At 39.8% G+C, this 17,647-nt stretch overlaps 1 protein-coding gene across 1 annotated transcript in view; it reads right to left on the bottom strand.

Annotated features, from left to right (window-relative positions):
* Positions 1–3,116: 3,116 nt before the first annotated feature.
* LOC125239726 (scavenger receptor class B member 1-like) overlaps positions 3,117–17,647 on the bottom strand; it is a 52,874-nt gene continuing 38,343 nt past the window's right edge. The window contains exons 6-12 of the mRNA XM_048147372.1: positions 10,942–11,145; positions 10,188–10,312; positions 9,711–9,872; positions 8,649–8,755; positions 6,946–7,064; positions 6,349–6,474; positions 3,117–5,992 (exon numbers count right to left, since the gene is read on the bottom strand). Of these exons, the coding sequence (XP_048003329.1) occupies positions 5,666–5,992; positions 6,349–6,474; positions 6,946–7,064; positions 8,649–8,755; positions 9,711–9,872; positions 10,188–10,312; positions 10,942–11,145 (1,170 nt within the window). The 3' untranslated portion in view covers positions 3,117–5,665. The remainder of the gene's footprint in view (positions 5,993–6,348; positions 6,475–6,945; positions 7,065–8,648; positions 8,756–9,710; positions 9,873–10,187; positions 10,313–10,941; positions 11,146–17,647) is intronic.

Here is a 17,647-nt window from a genome sequence, read left to right on the forward strand (position 1 = left end):
AAAAAATGGCCCATTCAAAAGGTGTTATAAGTATGTACTTTAGGAGACTAGTAATTAAAGTTGCCTGTGATTGGGTGAAATATACATATTTTTTTTAGACTAAATATAAAGTTTACCTATTTATTTTTATTAATTTATTTCATAACATTTGATTACCATGCAATTTTTAATTATAATTTCTAGTCTATTATTTATAATTTAGTATGTAACGAACCCAATTCCATAGTTTTTATTTAATTATACCACTACTCAGCGTACCTCTAGTTTTAAATTTTTATATACTTATGTTTTTGTTTTTCTGATATTTTAAAGTAAGTTTATCTTATTATTTTAATTTATGTCTTGTTTAAAATTTAGGCATTACAGGTACCTAATACCTATTCGACTTAAGTTAGTTTTAAATGAGGATATTTTCTTATCGGATTTTAGATTATAATTCTGTAAATTTGAAACCACTCAAAAATCTGTGATTCATTTGTATATAGATAAATACTGTACTTATATTTTTTAAATTTAATTATTTTTTAATTCTTGTTTTAATTGTGTACAATATTTAAGATTAATAGTTTCATTTACATTGAAGTAACTATAGTTACTTACATAAGTGTAAATATGACCATCTGTATAAATGCGCTCAAAACTAAGAAATCGAATAAATTATTGTAAGAATAACAGAATGTTATAATACTCTTATGCGTTCTCTTATTTGTAGTAAGTATTTCTTTTGATTATTACCTTCATCAAAAAGTGAGCAGTAATTTTAGTATATTAAATACAAGAATCAGTGAACTATTATAAAGATAAATGAATATACATGTTAATTATTAAATTAACTACTTATCGCCATGTGCCGTGCTCTTTTGTTGGTTGGGGGCCAAACTCATTTTTGGTTATCGCGCTAGTCAAGAGTAGATACAGCAGGGCAATTAAGACTGGGTACAAATTTTAACTAATCTATTTCTTTACATATTTTTGCATTAAAAAAGGCACGCGTTTTCAGTGGATGCATATGGAGCTCAAGTTAATAGTGGAAAAAAAACTGGCCAAGAGCGTATCGGGCCACGCTCAGTGTAGGGTTCCGTAGTTTTCCGTATTTTTCTCAAAAACTTCTGAACCTATCTAGTTCAAAATAATTTTCCTAAAAAGTCTTTATAAAGTTCTACTTTTGTGATTTTTTTCATATTTTTTGAACATATTGTTCAAAAGTTAGAGGAGACACACTTTTTTTTCCTTTAGGGGCGATTATTTCCGAAAAAATTAATATTATCAAAAAACGATTTTAGTAAACCCTTATTCATTTTTAAATACCTATCCAACAATATATCACACGTTGGGGTTGGAATGAAAAAAAATCAGTCCCCACTTTACATGTAGGGGGGGTATCCTAACAAAACATTTTTTTCCACTTATTATTTTACCACTTTGTCGGCGTAATTGATATACATATTGGTACCAAATTTCATCTTTGTAGTGCTAACGGTTACTGAGATTATCCGCGGACGGACGGACGGACGGACGGACAGATAGACATGGCGAAACTATAAGGGTTCCTAGTTGACTACGGAACCCTAAAAAGGAAAAAAATTGAATATTTAAAAATTTGCCCCGCTGTACTAGTGTACTACATATCAAAAATAGCCCAATGATCATGTAATGAGTATTTATTAGGAAGTAGGTATATGATAGATATGTTATTTTTTGTAACATATCATGTGAAAAAACAACTAACATAGATCAAGGAAACACAAATAAACTTTAAAATAAAAGCCAAACATTGACATACACAATGTTTATTCAACAGCACATCGCCTCGCTTAAGTAATATTTACAACCTAATACTAATGTATCAACGTGTTAGTGCGTTTTCACATTATCCGATCCGATATCGGATGTCGGACCAATATCCCATACATTACAGGCGCCATCTTGGATTTTTTCTATTGAAGTCCTTCCGACACCCGATATCGGATCGGATAATGTGAAAACGGCCTTAGTCGGGTACCTATGCTGACAAGATTTTATTTGGTTTGTTTTTTTTTTTTAGTGGCTCTTGAGAACAAACGCTTCGAATTTCAATTTAAAAACCAAGCCTTTCGCAACTATAAAAACCCCAAAAATGTCAATAAGACGTGCAAAAATTTTAGAATGATAAAATAACAAAACAAATCGAAAAATAAAAAAAAAAGAACTTTCTGTCGAATTGAGAACCTCCTCCTTTTTTTGAAGTCGGTTAAAAAGGTTCAACCGTAGCTGGGAGCAAACTGAAGGCATCTTAATCTGTCACTTTGCGAATTAAAATAATTAAATATAGTGAGGTGCATGCTGCGGAACTTTCCAAAAAAAATATTTCTTGGAAATTTCATGAAAATTTCACAAGAAATATAGGACATTTAAATGTATGGAATGGAAAGTTTCAATCTCCTACAAAGTTGAAGAATATTTCAGAATTATTCCAACGTTGAATATTTCGCAATTTTGGAAATTTTCGTTGCACAGCACATCAGTAAATTGTGAACATACAGCTGCTTATATCGACACTATCTCGGGGCCGAATAAAATCTTGTCAGGTTTTAGTATTAAACAATAATATCACAATGACCGTGGCTTTAGTGGGGTCAGCGGTTGTGAAGAAAATGAATTTCTAAATCGGAATTTAAACAATTTTGCAAAAAACATTAGATTAATGTATAACCTGCCTGCTGCATTAAATAATTCCGATTCTGTTAATTTTATGGAACTATGAATCTTAGGACAATAGAATCTCTTGTCGGCACTAATTTGAAAAAAAAATCTATCCATAACAAAAAAAATGTATAGGATTTATGTAATGGACGAGATTCAAGTTTTCTAGATACAAGATTTTTAAAAGTCAGTAGTGTTATTCTTCATTTTTTGAGCACTCACATGATAAAGCACAACAAAAACAACTGAATTTTGTGTTTTAATCTTAATTCAGTTTGAATTGAAATTATTTTCTTGAAATTATAATTTTGTAAAAATTATCTGCCACGCACCTAAAGGTGATTATTATGTAGGTATAGTAGTTATGTAAGACATGTAAATTATGTATTTTTACTAAATAGTAAGTATACCAGACTTCGAATTTAAATGCCTTATTTGTTCCTTTTTTGAGATTCTACTGTAATCTGTGCCTCACTTTACGTTATATAAAGTTGAGAAAAATGTTTTATTTTTGTTCGGCAAATCTATCAGATTATTCAATATTACTTACAAAAACAATTGACAATTGTGTGACTTACAAAAATCTTACTAATAAAAGGCAAGCGTTTTGAACACTTAAATATATACACATAAAATAGTAGACATGAAATCAATTTTATATAACCTACAAACATAATAAGCCAAGTCCAATTGGTTTGCGATGTAAATTTTGGATTCTAGATAATGACCTCAGTACTTGCCACAAAAAAAAACGTAGGTATTGTTTCATTAAAATTATAAACATAATATAGTGTATACATAGCAAACGTTTTCTCCAGATTATTTTATTATTTGTGTTCATAACTTCACTATTCTTATAACGAACAAAGTAAATTGTCTGTACTATTCTTTTCGTTTTTAAGTAACATTAAACATAAATAAATAACCTAAATATGTAGACAGAGAGCAATTGAGCAAATTTTTCAGGTTTTGTTTCATTTTAGTCTAACCACCTACCAACTTAAATTTAAAGTAAGGACTTAGTTTTTACAAGATTTTAGAGATTCAATATTGATTATCTTTATGGATATAATCTGGTTTCACTTACCAAGCTTAAGGCCCGACTTCACTTAAGATATTTTTTCGTAATGTGACTACGAGTATCATTTATTATTTATTCCTACTTTTGCTGCTAATTAGATTAGGTACCAATTAGATGAGGAAAACACCAAATATTTAGACACTTATTTTCTTTGAGTTAAATCGGGCCCAGATCAGTGGTACACTTGTATAGATATCGACAAAATACAATTTTAAACACAAATTATAATAATATAACAAAAATGGCCTAACTTTCCGAAGCAAATAATTCGTCATAAAATAAAACAAATCATTAAATTATCAAATAAAATTACAATTATTTCAAATTTTGGTGTAGTAAAAACTTAGAAACAGATATTATATATCACCATATTTTTTCTAAGCGTCATGCCTCCCTATTCATTAAAATTATTTAGACTTAATCTATTTCGCCAATTAATATCTTGTACTTATAAAATATTGCATTTATAAATTGACTAATCATTCAATCTTATTTCAATATCAGTTCACAATTTACTTAAAATATTCATTGTTTTACGTGTATAAATAAAATAAATAAAATTATAAAATGGTTTCAACCAATCCCGATCACCATACTCGTACTAACTGCACAACCTAACTAGAACTTAAGAGTCTGCAAGAAGCCTCGTTTTCCACTCCATAAAACGTAGTAATTCATTTATGTGGCTTCTGGTACCATTATAATTATAATAATATAAAATACAGCAAGATTAAACTTGTACAAAACTTGGTTTTGCTATACATATTTAGTGCGATATTTTCAGCTGAAGTTATGTACATATTTGGACTACAATAAACAAATAAGCCACATATGATTGTGTCAAGTTTATTTACAACGCTGTTTTAAAATTAGAATGAATATTAGTTTTTATGGGAAGGTGAAATTGAGCCGAACTGGCTGCGAACTCTTAAGTGAAGTTCATTTAATCATTTAATTAAAATTAATTACATTAACAAGGAAATTAACCGTTCTATTTACAAATACCTCAACGGTAACTATTAATACTCTGTTTTTCGTCTACAAAGTATTTGACTCTGAATCCACCTTTGAAATATGATATAAATCATTATCGTCGCAGACGATAAACAGTTTGATGATCTGCTGTGCTATCCCAAGAATTTATTTCAAAACTTACTTAGTCCTATTTTACATTGCCTGCCACTAGCTCATTTTTACCGGGAGCCAACATTGGACCCGATGGCACTTTCTAGGGATCCTTTTCACGAAATACCAAAAAATATTTAACAACATTACATTTTGACATATAAAACATACTTTGTCTCTAATTGCCAAAAATGTTTAGGTAAATCAAAAATAATTAAAATGCATACTGTTTTATGTTTGTCTTTCTCACAGATAGGCTCTCTTGGCATAGCACACATACTTTGACATTAGTTCATAAAAATCTATGAACAAACTACAATTACTAGGTACATTTACAATTCAACCAGTGATATGCTTACATGACTTACAACCGACTCAATAGGTGGAGTACTTTAAAACTAAGGGAATGTTAATTTAGGCCATCATCAGCTCTTAAGGCTGACACAACATTCATGTACCTAGAACCTAAACATTTTATTTGGTATAAAGATTACTTTATAGATGATTTTAACACAAAAGCATTGTCTCCTTCTTTCTAGACTACAGAAAATAGGTTCATCAAAATTAATTTGGGGGACACTAGTAGGATGAAAGCTTGTCAACCTGCTTACATCAACAAAATGATTCAAATAGGTACGTGAGATCCTACTTTGGCCTATCGTGATGACTAAGCAAATAAAATTTCGCTCCCATAAATGGAACTCACAACTATAGGTGTTAAAAACTAACTTGAATGCTATGAACTAATACCAGTTACTACAAGCTCACTTTGAACCTTCACGAACGACTTATGAATTCTTGCAACTCCCGAGGATCTCCAAGGAGCGAGACAGCCTCCGTCTCATCACTTTCCCTGAAGCACTTATTCTCAGCAATATTAATCACAAGACTAGTCCTCCTGATACTGGTCCTCCTGATGACCTTGGAGTCCTGTCTGATTTCCTTGAGCTTGTACTTGGGCCTCATGAGGCGGTAGGCGCCTTGGACGCCGAGGCAGAAGCCAACGAGAAAGAGGAGGACCTCGATGGTGATGACGACGGGGGGACCGATGATCAGCCGCAGGCGGAGCAGCTCGATGACGTCTGCTGGGGGCTCCTTGCAGTACTGGAGAAGAGAGTAAGAACCTTTTTTATAAGCGAGCGAAAACTGCATAGGTAATTTTGATCGAGAGAATCCGAGACAAATAGAGAACCTGTGTGTTAATACTAACTTTCATCTAACCCTTATTCGTTTCTCTTTTTCAGACTTGGTAAGTTTTACTGTCAAGGCTTTCGACAATACCTGCAACCAGCAATCATTTCTCAGAGTTTCAAACTACTACTTTATAGGGCACCGGTCTCGAAAATGACCATCCTACAACACCATCTTCTTGCATTTTTTTCTTGCACAGGACTTTTAGCGGTACATAATATGAAATAAGTTTGAAATGAGGATTTTCCAAATCTGTTAAAAATTCTTACCATCTGCAGCCACACCAGAGGTAGGACCTTATCCTTGAGCGGGCTGGTGATGGGATTCCCAGCTGAAGTACGCACCGCCATATTCACTTGGATCTTCGAGTATAACGATAGAGGAACGCCCAGAGTCTAGAAAGAAAAAAAAACTGGTAAGAATACTGAACAGCTGGAAAGATATGACAAAGAGAATTCCATCGATGCAATGCAAAAAATCTTATCAGGTCTTCGAATCCTTAGGCATCTTCTTTGATGAGGCTGCCTCGTTTAAATATTTTCAAATTATCAGATTTAAATATCAAGCCAAATCTCTTAGCATAAAACTAAAGAAGATATGATAGCCTCACGACCATTTGACTGAGATTAACAGCACAACAAAGACCACCACATACTTAGGCACTGTTCCCATTAAAAGAAAGTATGCGATGACCGTTGATCTATCGGCGTTCTAAACGAACAAAAGACAGTCGCTCCCGTATAAATAAAAGAGACGCGATGATAGCGAGTATCTTTTGTTCGTTTTCTATCGCCGATAGCGATAGCGCTTTCTTGCTTTTGGCGGGACTAGTGCCTGAATAATCAGCAGCTGACAATGACACTTACAGGTTCGACGTCGATCTTAGTGGTGTGTTTCTCAGGGTCGGGGTGCATGCCGGTGAAGTAGCTGGCTTGCTCGGGGTCCACGTCCATGAAGTGAGGCTTGGACAACGCTATCGGGAAACCTAAAACAAAAACGTACTTATAAACTAAAGGCTCGATTAGACGACGCGATTTGCGTGCGATTTTAGAAACTTTGCGGCATTGAGGTTACATCTAATTAAGCCAGTCGATCAAATTCCGCATTGTAACGAAACTAGCTTGCAAGATCTTGTAGCGTTTAAAACCACCAGTCTTTTACATCATCACCTTTTGTACTGTTTCTAGGCATGAAATCAAACTTTATAAACGTTGCAAACTTGTGAACATTACCACTATAAATCAAATCATAAATTCAGGAACGCCTTCCTATTATTTTTTTTTAATGTTTATTGCATAAATAAAACTAGAACTGTACAAATGGCTGACATTTCACCTCATAGGAAAAAAAACATCGTTGTTTTCATTATTATTCTAAATCGCATATTTGCATAGCAGTTTGACATAGCCGATAAAAATTTGATTAATGTTAGTACAAATCTAATTAATCTTCGTAATGCTAAAACACAACACTCCAGTTTGGAAGATTTATCGATATAGATCAACAAATGATAAATCGTATGACATTACGTAATAACCAGAAATATGGTACATACCAACCACTGATTTAATCTACTTATTTATGTACTTGTTTATTAAATCTTTTAAGATTTATTTAAGCGGCGTGAAGTAGGCAAGGACCCGACTCTTGTGACGTCAAGAGAAGCAAATTTTATTCAAATAACAGGTATTTCGACAATTTTTGTAATTAATTTTTAATAGGTACGTCCATAAATTTTAAGGGTTTTTATTTCTTTTACTAGTTTAACGTGTATAATATTGAAATTCAAAGTCCACTTCTGAAAACAATTTGTGTTTACAAGGACGACAAGAACTCTTCAAAAATATTGTGATAACTTCATTTTAAAATAAGAGGCAACTTAGATTTTACCGAAGCAGCTTTTCGGCAGTGACTTTAATTACCCGTCAACAGGATTACCATATCCCTTACTACGCAAACTTCATACTAATTACGATCTCAAATTGATCTACGCACAATGATTTCAAAAGTAAGGATGAGGCAATTCATATAATTCTGACTAAACATTCTCATTCAATGCGCTTTGGATTGGAATGCTCCAACGAGATTTGTTGATGAGTTAACACATCACGCGGTCGCATAAACTGCACGCTTGACGCGCATCAGCAGTGTTTTCGATGCCGCTTTGCTAACACCATTTTTGAGTTCTGTATGCCATGTCCTAATTAATATATAAGTCAATGTCTACGCGACTATTTGTCGTGTCACCATGCGCGCGAGGGCCTTTTTTGGCTGCAGCCAAAATTTATGACACCCGCCATTATTGTATTTTAATTCTAGCGAATGACGTACTCGGTCAAGTAGCTCGTTTAGCTTTTGAGACATCAAGTTCCTTTTCTATTAAAAAAATATATATATTTCAATGTTTTTAGTGTTTGTTAAGTCATTATTGTGTATTTAAAACTTTACATTTATTCAATTACGTATAAGTATCACGAAACAATAATATGGCGATTGATTCCTGTATTGAACAATAAACGAATGTAAATGTTACTGAGAATAAAAATAATAATAAATATCAAAAACATACCATAGTAGCAACCGCTAATATCGACGAATCCCTCAGGCAAGCATTTTGACGTGCAGTTGCAAGCGAAGGGCGAACTCTTACTGAAAGCGTTCTTTGCTATCTCGTATCTGTAAACAAAATATAAATTTACCTACAATTTATGTAGACCAAAAAAATAGTTTGATATGGATTTAATATTAACTCTTGACAGAAACTAGTTTGATTTTAGATAGGCATTTGACAGCTTAAACAATGGTTCATCTTGAAAAAATTAGGAACTCTCCAAGGAGGGGCACTATGACCACTTTTATTCTTTTTGTTGTCATTGAATGTATGTCACTTGAATTTTACATTTAATCATTGTATTAGCTACTTGTTATGCATTTCACATATTACGAGTACGTATTTAAGTAGGCAGTGATAGATTCCATGTTGAATTATCTGTACAACGCGACAAGAATTAAGCATTTGTCTTATTTTTAACCGACTTCATAAGAATTTAACATCAGTCAGTAGGTTGAAAAGGATTTCTTTAAATGAGTTAGAAAGTTTAGGTAAATAAAAATGTGTAAAAGCGAAGTATATTCCCCAACTGAAGTCCCAGATTATAGAATAAGACTTATTGACTTAATTGGTGCCCTAGAAAATAGACAAAATCAGAAGCATCAGAAATGAGAACGACATGTAAATGACACTATTCTCTTATCCATCAAATTCGCTCTTATTTGCAACGCGGGCATCGAATGTCTTATTTACCACGATTATAATTCTAGTGCCATGTAAGTCATATTCCACTGTTCCTCCTTATCTCTCAGCCATCAGATCATCAAAAATTTATGTTTTTATCAGGAGTTATCTGCATAGGCACACCTCGGACACTGGCGATCAAATATGCTCATGTAGGTGAACGCGTACTATGCTTGTATGACTGAAAAATTACAGGTTGACTGTTCGCGTTTTTGACAGGCGGTAACTGTGAGGTGACCGAGAGGGGGTGGGCGGCACTTTCAGTGGAGTGGGGAGCTGGAGTAGCCATATTGTACGATAGTACTCTTTATTATACTGTAGCATTATTTAATTTACCTATAATAATTAAGTCCGCTGTATCCATTCATGTCCTTGACGTATGTGAGGGGGAAGATCCTGCAGGCTTGTCGTCTGTACAGTGGGATGATCTTGTCTCTAGTCATGCGAGGTGAGATCATGAGACCCTCGTACGATCCCTTTATGCGATTGCAAAGGGTGCTGCAAAACAAATAATATACATTATTTAACAGTAAAATAAAAGTATTTTTAGTCAAGACGAGAGCAACGATGAGAGTTAGAGAGTTTCATTTTCGATTTTACAGGGACCAGGGATTTAATCTAAGACCATTAATTAACATGTAACATGCACAGTCTTATTCATTTCTATCTACAAGTTACAGAAAATATCAGTTAGCGACCATAATCTCTAAGAATATAGTTTGGGAGGACAGCTGCATCTTTTGAACAAAAGAGCGTCTTTAGATTTCTTTGGTTAGTCGATCTTGACTTATCTAAACTTAAAAAACAAATTACCTGCTATTCAAATTGGTGAAACCCTGCTGCGGGATACCTCCCAAGCCGCCCCAAGAGTTGATGGAGTAACGTCTCTTCTCATCTTTCATTTCGAGCACCACTTTCGTTGGGCTTTCGGCATAGAACTGTGAAATATTGTAAAAGGTTTAGTAAAATAACTGTAAACCTCTTAGCTACCCCTTGCATACCAGAATACTGAACTTCCTTTACTAAACCTAGTCTTCCAAAACTGAAACACCTTCAAGATCAGTAGAGAGCCTAGTCTGATGGTATAGGTAGGGCCTTTATTGAGAAAGTGGGCCGTAAAACAAGGGAGAGGTCCCTGCGATTTCGTACCTGGTGCAAAGACTATTGCCATTCATCATTAGTTTTTTTCATACTCTAGTTTGAAAATACGATATTTTTATTGATAAAAACAGAAAAGATATACTCATCTTGAAATTGAGTTTTCGTCTGATTATTGTTACACCTCGGACACTGGCGATCAAATATATGAAAGAGGCTCGTTCCTAGCACACAGTCTAAGCTCGTGTAGGTGAACGCGTACTATGCTTGTATGAGTGACATATGACAGGTCGACTGTTCGCGTTTTTGACAGGCGGTAACTGTCAGGTAACCGAGACGGGGTGGGCGGCGATTTCAGCGGGGAGCAGGAGTGGCCATACTGTACGATAGTACTCTTTATTATACTGTGTTATTGTTGATGAGATCACTGAAATAGTCATTGTATTTAGAGTGAAAGATGAAGACTTACCCGATCCAACAACCCAACGGAGTCAAAATCAATCCAGCCAGGGAACAGCTTATGGGCAACCGTGACCACGGGGTCCTTGAAGCCCCAGAAGAATTCATGCACGTTCATATTGTTGAACAGGTTTGAGCCCATGGTCTTCGCAGAGAGGTAGAGGCCACTGTTGGCAAGATAGGGCAAGTGGTCCGCTGCTACTGTGCTGATGGCCTGAAAAATATAGTAGTTTAGAATACTCGTATTTTCAATACCTACAGGAATAAGAGCTAACCATTTTGCAATAAAGAAGGTAGGAGAAAATCCTACTAGGAATCGAGGAGGAACTAGGGTGGTTACAGTTGTAGTAGTGCTACCTCGTTTTGGCACTATATTAGAGCAACTTGAATGTCTATACTCGTACATTCAAGTTGCTCCAAACCTGTCCGACTTCGGAAGGCAAAGAGCTCCCTCGTGTATCAGGCAAAATTCTTAGTTGGGTGAGGGCCCAGTAAAATAAGTAAGTAAGTATCAGCAACGGCTGATCCGTACAAGCTGATTCCCACCGGCTTGCCTAAAATTGATTACTTAGTAAAGAACCTAATATAAAGGTTGGTTTCTTTTTGCTCCGTGTTGCCTAGTAGAAATTTTCACCAGCCGCCACTGGTAAGTATAGCTCCGTCATGATCCTTCTTGCGTTATCCCGGCATTTGCCACGGCTTATGGGGGCCTGAGGTCTACTTTGACAACTAAGTATAGCTCCGTCAAATGCGCAATTACACAGTTTAGCCTCGCCGTAAACTAACCATCCTTGCCGTTAGTTCCTCCATTAACGAGTTTTAGTAAATAATTTCCATCAACGATTAACATTAGTGTCTTCCTATTGATCTTGACCCCGCAGAAAGTCATGTTGACGATGACACTGTTCAAGGTTATACAAATATCGGATCGTGTGAAAATAGATTCAGTCAAGTTCATTTTTAGGGTTCCGTAGTCAACTAGGAACCCTTATAGTTTCGCCATGTCTGTCTGTCCGTCCGTTCATCCGTCCGTCCGTCCGCGGATAATCTCAGTAACCGTTAGCACTAGAAAGCTGAAATTTGGTACCAATATGTATATCGATCACGCCGACAAAGTGCAAAAATAAAAAATGGAAAAAAATGTTTTATTAGGGTACCCCCCCCCTACATGTAAAGTGGGGGCTGATATTTTTTTTCATTCCAACCCCAACGTGTGATATATTGTTGGATAGGTATTTAAAAATGAATAAGGGTTTACTAAGATCGTTTTTTGATAATATTGATATTTTTGGAAATAATCGCTCCTAAAGGAAAAAAAAGTGCGTCCCCCCCTCCCCTCTAACTTTTGAACCATATGTTTAAAAAATATGAAAAAAATCACAAAAGTAGAACTTTATAAAGACTTTCTAGGAAAATTGTTTTGAACTTGATAAGTTCAGTAGTTTTTGAAAAAAATACGTAAAACTACGGAACCCTACACTGAGCGTGGCCCGACACGCTCTTGGCCGGTTTTTTATATATTTCAAAGTTTACTTTTTTATAACGTTTTGGATAAAAATATGTTTAGCTCTAAAAAAAACATGTCGCGTGACTGCTAAGTACATGTGAGTTCGTAAAATTAACTTTGCATATTTTTGCAGTAATTAAGTCAGGCGAAGGTAAGTTGGTAACTATATCCATAGCACCGCCTCTACAAGGGTTAAGTCAACGTCATAATTTCGCCGCAGTTTGACGTTTTAAATAACAATATCTGGGCGACCGAGCTTCGCTCGGTTCTATTTGATTATATCACGTCTTTAGATTAAAAAAACTCTTATAAATACAAAAAAAAACCTAATTTCTATCCGGGATTTGAAACCTGACACCTGCGATCAGCCTGCGAACATTAGACCGACCTCTTACGACTGAGCTACGCGGAGCCGACGTGCGGTCGGCGAAATTAACAACCATAGTTTACGTTGACTAACGCGAAAGAAAAACGCATGAAAACTCGAAAATTCGAAGGGATGGAGAGTGAGTGACATAGGCTACTGTTTGTCTCTTTCTAACGCGAGCGAAACCACGGGAAAAAGCTAGTATTTCATACTTCAACGTCTTATAGTTTATTGTTACTTTATAGTTATTCTTTACTAGCTTTTGCCCGAGGCTACGCTCGCGTTAGAAAGAGACAATAAGTAGCCTATGTCACTTTCCATCCCTTCAACTATATCCAATTATCCACTTAAAAAATCACGTCAATTCGTCACTCCGTTTTGCCGTGAAAGACGGACAAACAAAGAGACACACACACTTTCCCATTTATAATATTAGTATGGATTTTATATGTATAAATAAGATACACAAGGTAGGTTTGTTTATATGTATTGCGAATATTGCGATAGCGCTACACGATTGATCTATTTCTGTTATTATTTGTGCCGTTTGTATATCCGAGGTCTTATATAGAGAGCACGTCGTAGACGTCGCATCGGACCGATAGATGGCGCCATCGTTCGTTGCAAGTCGCTCCGGCGTCACACCGCCGCGATGTTGGTAGTCCCGTTTTCCCCACCTGCAACATAAGGCTCCTACGCGCCCCCACCCGCCACCAGCCACCTTCATTGTTTCGTCGAACGCCGAAGTGACCGGTTGTCGCGTATTCCGTTCGAACATTTTTACAGCATGGTGTCTCGAAATTAATCTTTTAGTTTCTATTTCCTTGTTACTTCTGGTCAAACCAGAGTTATTCGTGTTTTTATTTAAAAAGTGGCTTATAACACATTTCGGAATTATGAAATTTTTCAATTTCATCCGTCAATTCTTTCTTCCCTTTTAATTTACGCTCGTTCGTCTTGAATAATGAGATATATTATGCCTCGCTAGCGATCATTATTCGTCTTTCGGGGTTCTCACGATAGAAATGAACGAGCGGTGCTTTATGATTCTACCCACTTTTTTTGTAAGAAAGTTCCATGCTGCAAAAATCGTTACCGTTAATCAGTTTTCTTTTTAAAATTCGCATTTCCGAGACTAAAGTAGGAAGTGTTATCCGCGTATTAAAAGTTTCGCGCGAGAATATAAGCGGTAACGTAGGTAAGTTGCTCCGCCGGGGACCACGTGCTCCGGGGACCACGTGCTTCGCGACCGCGGGCTGCGCGACCTGCGGGCTGCGGCGGCGGCGGCGGCGGCGGGCGCGGTGGAGGAATACCGCGCTCCAAGGAGGTTTGAATTTCTCCGACGAATGGGTGAGCAGCTTCATATTATTTTAGAAAGAACATGTTCGGTTTCCGATTCGGTGCGGAGGACGGCGGACACGTGTCGGCGCCGAAACTTACTGTAGCGCTGCGATAGCGCCACTGACCGCGGCAGTGTTGTCCGCCGCGTCGGCGCCGCCGAAGTTGCGTAGAAGTTGCCTCCTCGTTAACGATGGCCATCTCTGCGGTGCCGCCGAACAAGTATGTCTGCTGCTGCCCCGACGCGAGCGCCGCGCCGTTAGTGATCTGTCGTCAATATGCAGGCTACCAGCGCGGCCACCTGCCCCCGCCACAACGCGGCGAGCCTGCTGAAGCTGTCCACCAATATCGCTGGCCGCCACGCTTATGCTGGCGCCTCGATGGTGATGCAGAGCATTCGTCTGCCGTGACAACGCCGCGATCCTGTTGAAGCTGTCCACCAATATCGCTGGCCGCCACGCTTATGCTGGCGCCTCGATGGTGATGCAGAGCGTTCGTCTGCCGTGACAACGCCGCGATCCTGCTGAAGCTGTCCACCAGTATCGCTGGCCGCCACGCTTATGCTGGCGCCTCGATGGTGATGCAGAGCGTGCGTCTGCCTTGACAACGCCGAGAGCCTGCTGAAGCTGTCCACCAATATCGCTGGCCGCCACGCTTATGCTGGCGCCTCGATGGTGATGCAGAGCGTTCGTCTGCCATGACAACGCTGCGATCCTGCTGAAGCTGTCCACCAGTATCGCTGGCCGCCACGCTTATGCTGGCGCCTCGATGGTGATGCAGAGCGTGCGTCTGCCTTGACAACGCCGCGAGCCTGCTGAAGCTGTCCACCAATATCGCTGGCCGCCACGCTTATGCTGGCGCCTCGATGGTGATGCAGAGCGTTCGTCAGCCCTGACAACGCCGCGATCCTGCTGCTGCCCACCAGTATCGCTGGCCGCCACGCTTATGCTGGCGCCTCGATGGTGATGCAGCGAGCTCATCTGCCGTGACAACGCCGCGATCCTGTTGAAGCTGTCCACCAGTATCGCTGGCCGCCACACTTATGCTGGCGCCTCGATGGTGATGCAGCGCGCTCATCTGCCGTGAAAACGCCGCGACCCTGCTGAAGCTGTCCACCAGTATCGCTGGCCGCCACGCTTATGCTGGCGCCTCGATGGTGATGCAGAGCGTTCGTCTGCCGTGACAAGCCTCAGTGGTGATGCGGAGCGTAATACTGTTAACCGCTGCACAGGCGTCGCAATCCTTCTGCTGCGTCTGCCGTGACATCGCCGCAAGCTACTTGAAGTTTTCCACCGGTGTCGTCGGCCGACACGCTGATGCTGGTGCCTTGATGTCGCCTCGATCGCACGAGGTAAGATTGCAGACGCGGCGACCTTCATCGCGCCACCGAGCGCAATACTGCGGCTGCCGCGAAGGCGTCGCTAATTTTCCTGCCGCGTCTGCCGTGACGACGCCGCGAACTCTGTTGATGCTGTTCACCGATGTAGCTGACTGTCATGCTGGCGCCGGTGCCTCCCGCGCTGACGGCGGCGACCTCGAGAGGGCCACCGAACACGATACTGCGTGACGCGACAGGGGCATCGAAGACGCCTTTCGAGCTGACGACGGCCGTCTCAATCTCACCGCCGAACGTAACATCGTCTGCTGCAGTGACAAGCTGGTAAGATTGCTGATGTGGTCCCTTGGTACTGCTAGCCGCCACGCTGATAACGTCCGTCGCGCCTAAGATGTCACGCTCACCGCGAGCACTGTCTTCCCCTACAATGGTGCCACGACCATATCCGGGCTCCGTCTGCTACGGTATCGTTGCAGACTCTGTTGCTAACCAGGCTGATACTGCCCTCCAATGTGACGCCGGGCGCCGCTATCAGCTGACATCCCGTACACTATGGTATCCACTCTTCTCTTTCCAGTTCCCGTGAAGTACTTCGACAGTATTTACACTCTATTTTGACCAATGACTCCTCCGTCGCCGAAGTGAGAACAGATAAATTCTAAAGATGCTACGTCCTAACGTGGCTTGGCCACCCATAGTTGAACGAGGTAAGACGTCAATAACCGGACGAGGAGCCGCACTGCTGCGAGGGTGTCCTGAAGATGTTCGCGAGCTATCTAATCGGAGAGGCGCCTCGCGAGACGACCCTGTGATTCCTGTACGTCGCTCATTGTGTAGGTCAAAGACATCGTAAAGGTTTGCGGAATTTAAAAAAAAAAAAAACTCTTTCAGAATGTCCAGATCTGAATTCGAGCCAGCGTGCTGCATCCTGAGCGTGCGTCTGTTTACCGGGCGGACACCAAAACCGATCGGTAATCTGGCCGCGGGGGTTCCAAGTACACGACGATTTCCCGGAGGCTTGTGGCGCTTCCTGTCCATTCGAGAGATTAACTTATTCGCCGAGCCTCTAATAAACAAATTGGGAAAAATAAACCCGCTTCGCCTTAGTGAACTTGAGATTCCAGCTCAAAGCGAAAGGGGCCAGGAACTCAGGAGGACTTCAGTAGTTATCATCTGGCTCGACTATACTGAATTAATATAGTGCTTGATTCGATCGTAGAACCTGATTTCATCAATTTCACAACTTTCGTAGTCTACAGAGGAAGGTTGCACCGCTGCAGTTTCCAGCATTACCTCGTACAGCTGCCGATAGCTGTAGGCCAATCGCTCCTGTTTTGCTTGCATTTGCAGCCCGATAAGACCTTCAATAATCGGAATATTGTACAAAGTAAAGCTCTTCCGATGGAAAATAATCTTCAACAGGCGGTGGCGCTGGCGACTGAAGTGACATGCAGCCGGATTAAGGTTCGCATAGCACTATATGCTATGCACAGTTCGGTTGTATGTTATGTTATGCTGTACGATGGCAGGACTACATCTCTTCTGTTACGAGTAACTACGACAGTAACTGCTGACTCCAACAGACTGTCGTACGAGGTCAGTATGCACCCCCTGGGAGCCAAGTAAGTGACCTTCGGTGACCTCGCCTTCTTCTGCTTCGCCCGTCATCGTACCTCTTCGTCTGCGAGAGCCCTGCATTACGCCGTACAACGGTACGTATTAAGCCTCCGCCACACATAAAGCGCATTCCGCTTCGCTAACGCTACGCTATCAGCGCGCTGAATGCGCGCGCATTCCGCTCGCGTCCCGCGCGCGTTGCGCTCGCAATCCGCGCTCGTTAGTTCCCGCTAGTGCCCACTGGGCGCAACGCCAGCGTTTGTGCGGTGCACCGCCATTATTGCGCTCCGCCTACGCTCTCAAAGCGCGCATGTGTGGCGGTGTTTTAATTCACTCCTTGACCTGCTACCACGACGTGTTCAGCAACCACCAGCGATGCGACACGGACGTCACCTCTCAGTCTACACTGTCGACCTTCATTGCACGAAGTAGAAATACGTCGCATCGGGTTTTGGATTAGGTAATGGATTACCCTAAGAGTCAATGACTGACTTGAAGAAATCGACTGATACCTCCGTCCAGTGTAGTAGCAATCGACAGCGCTCGTACTT

The sequence above is a fragment of the Leguminivora glycinivorella genome, chromosome 2 (assembly GCF_023078275.1).
Source record: "Leguminivora glycinivorella isolate SPB_JAAS2020 chromosome 2, LegGlyc_1.1, whole genome shotgun sequence".
NCBI classification, from domain to species: domain Eukaryota; kingdom Metazoa; phylum Arthropoda; class Insecta; order Lepidoptera; family Tortricidae; genus Leguminivora; species Leguminivora glycinivorella.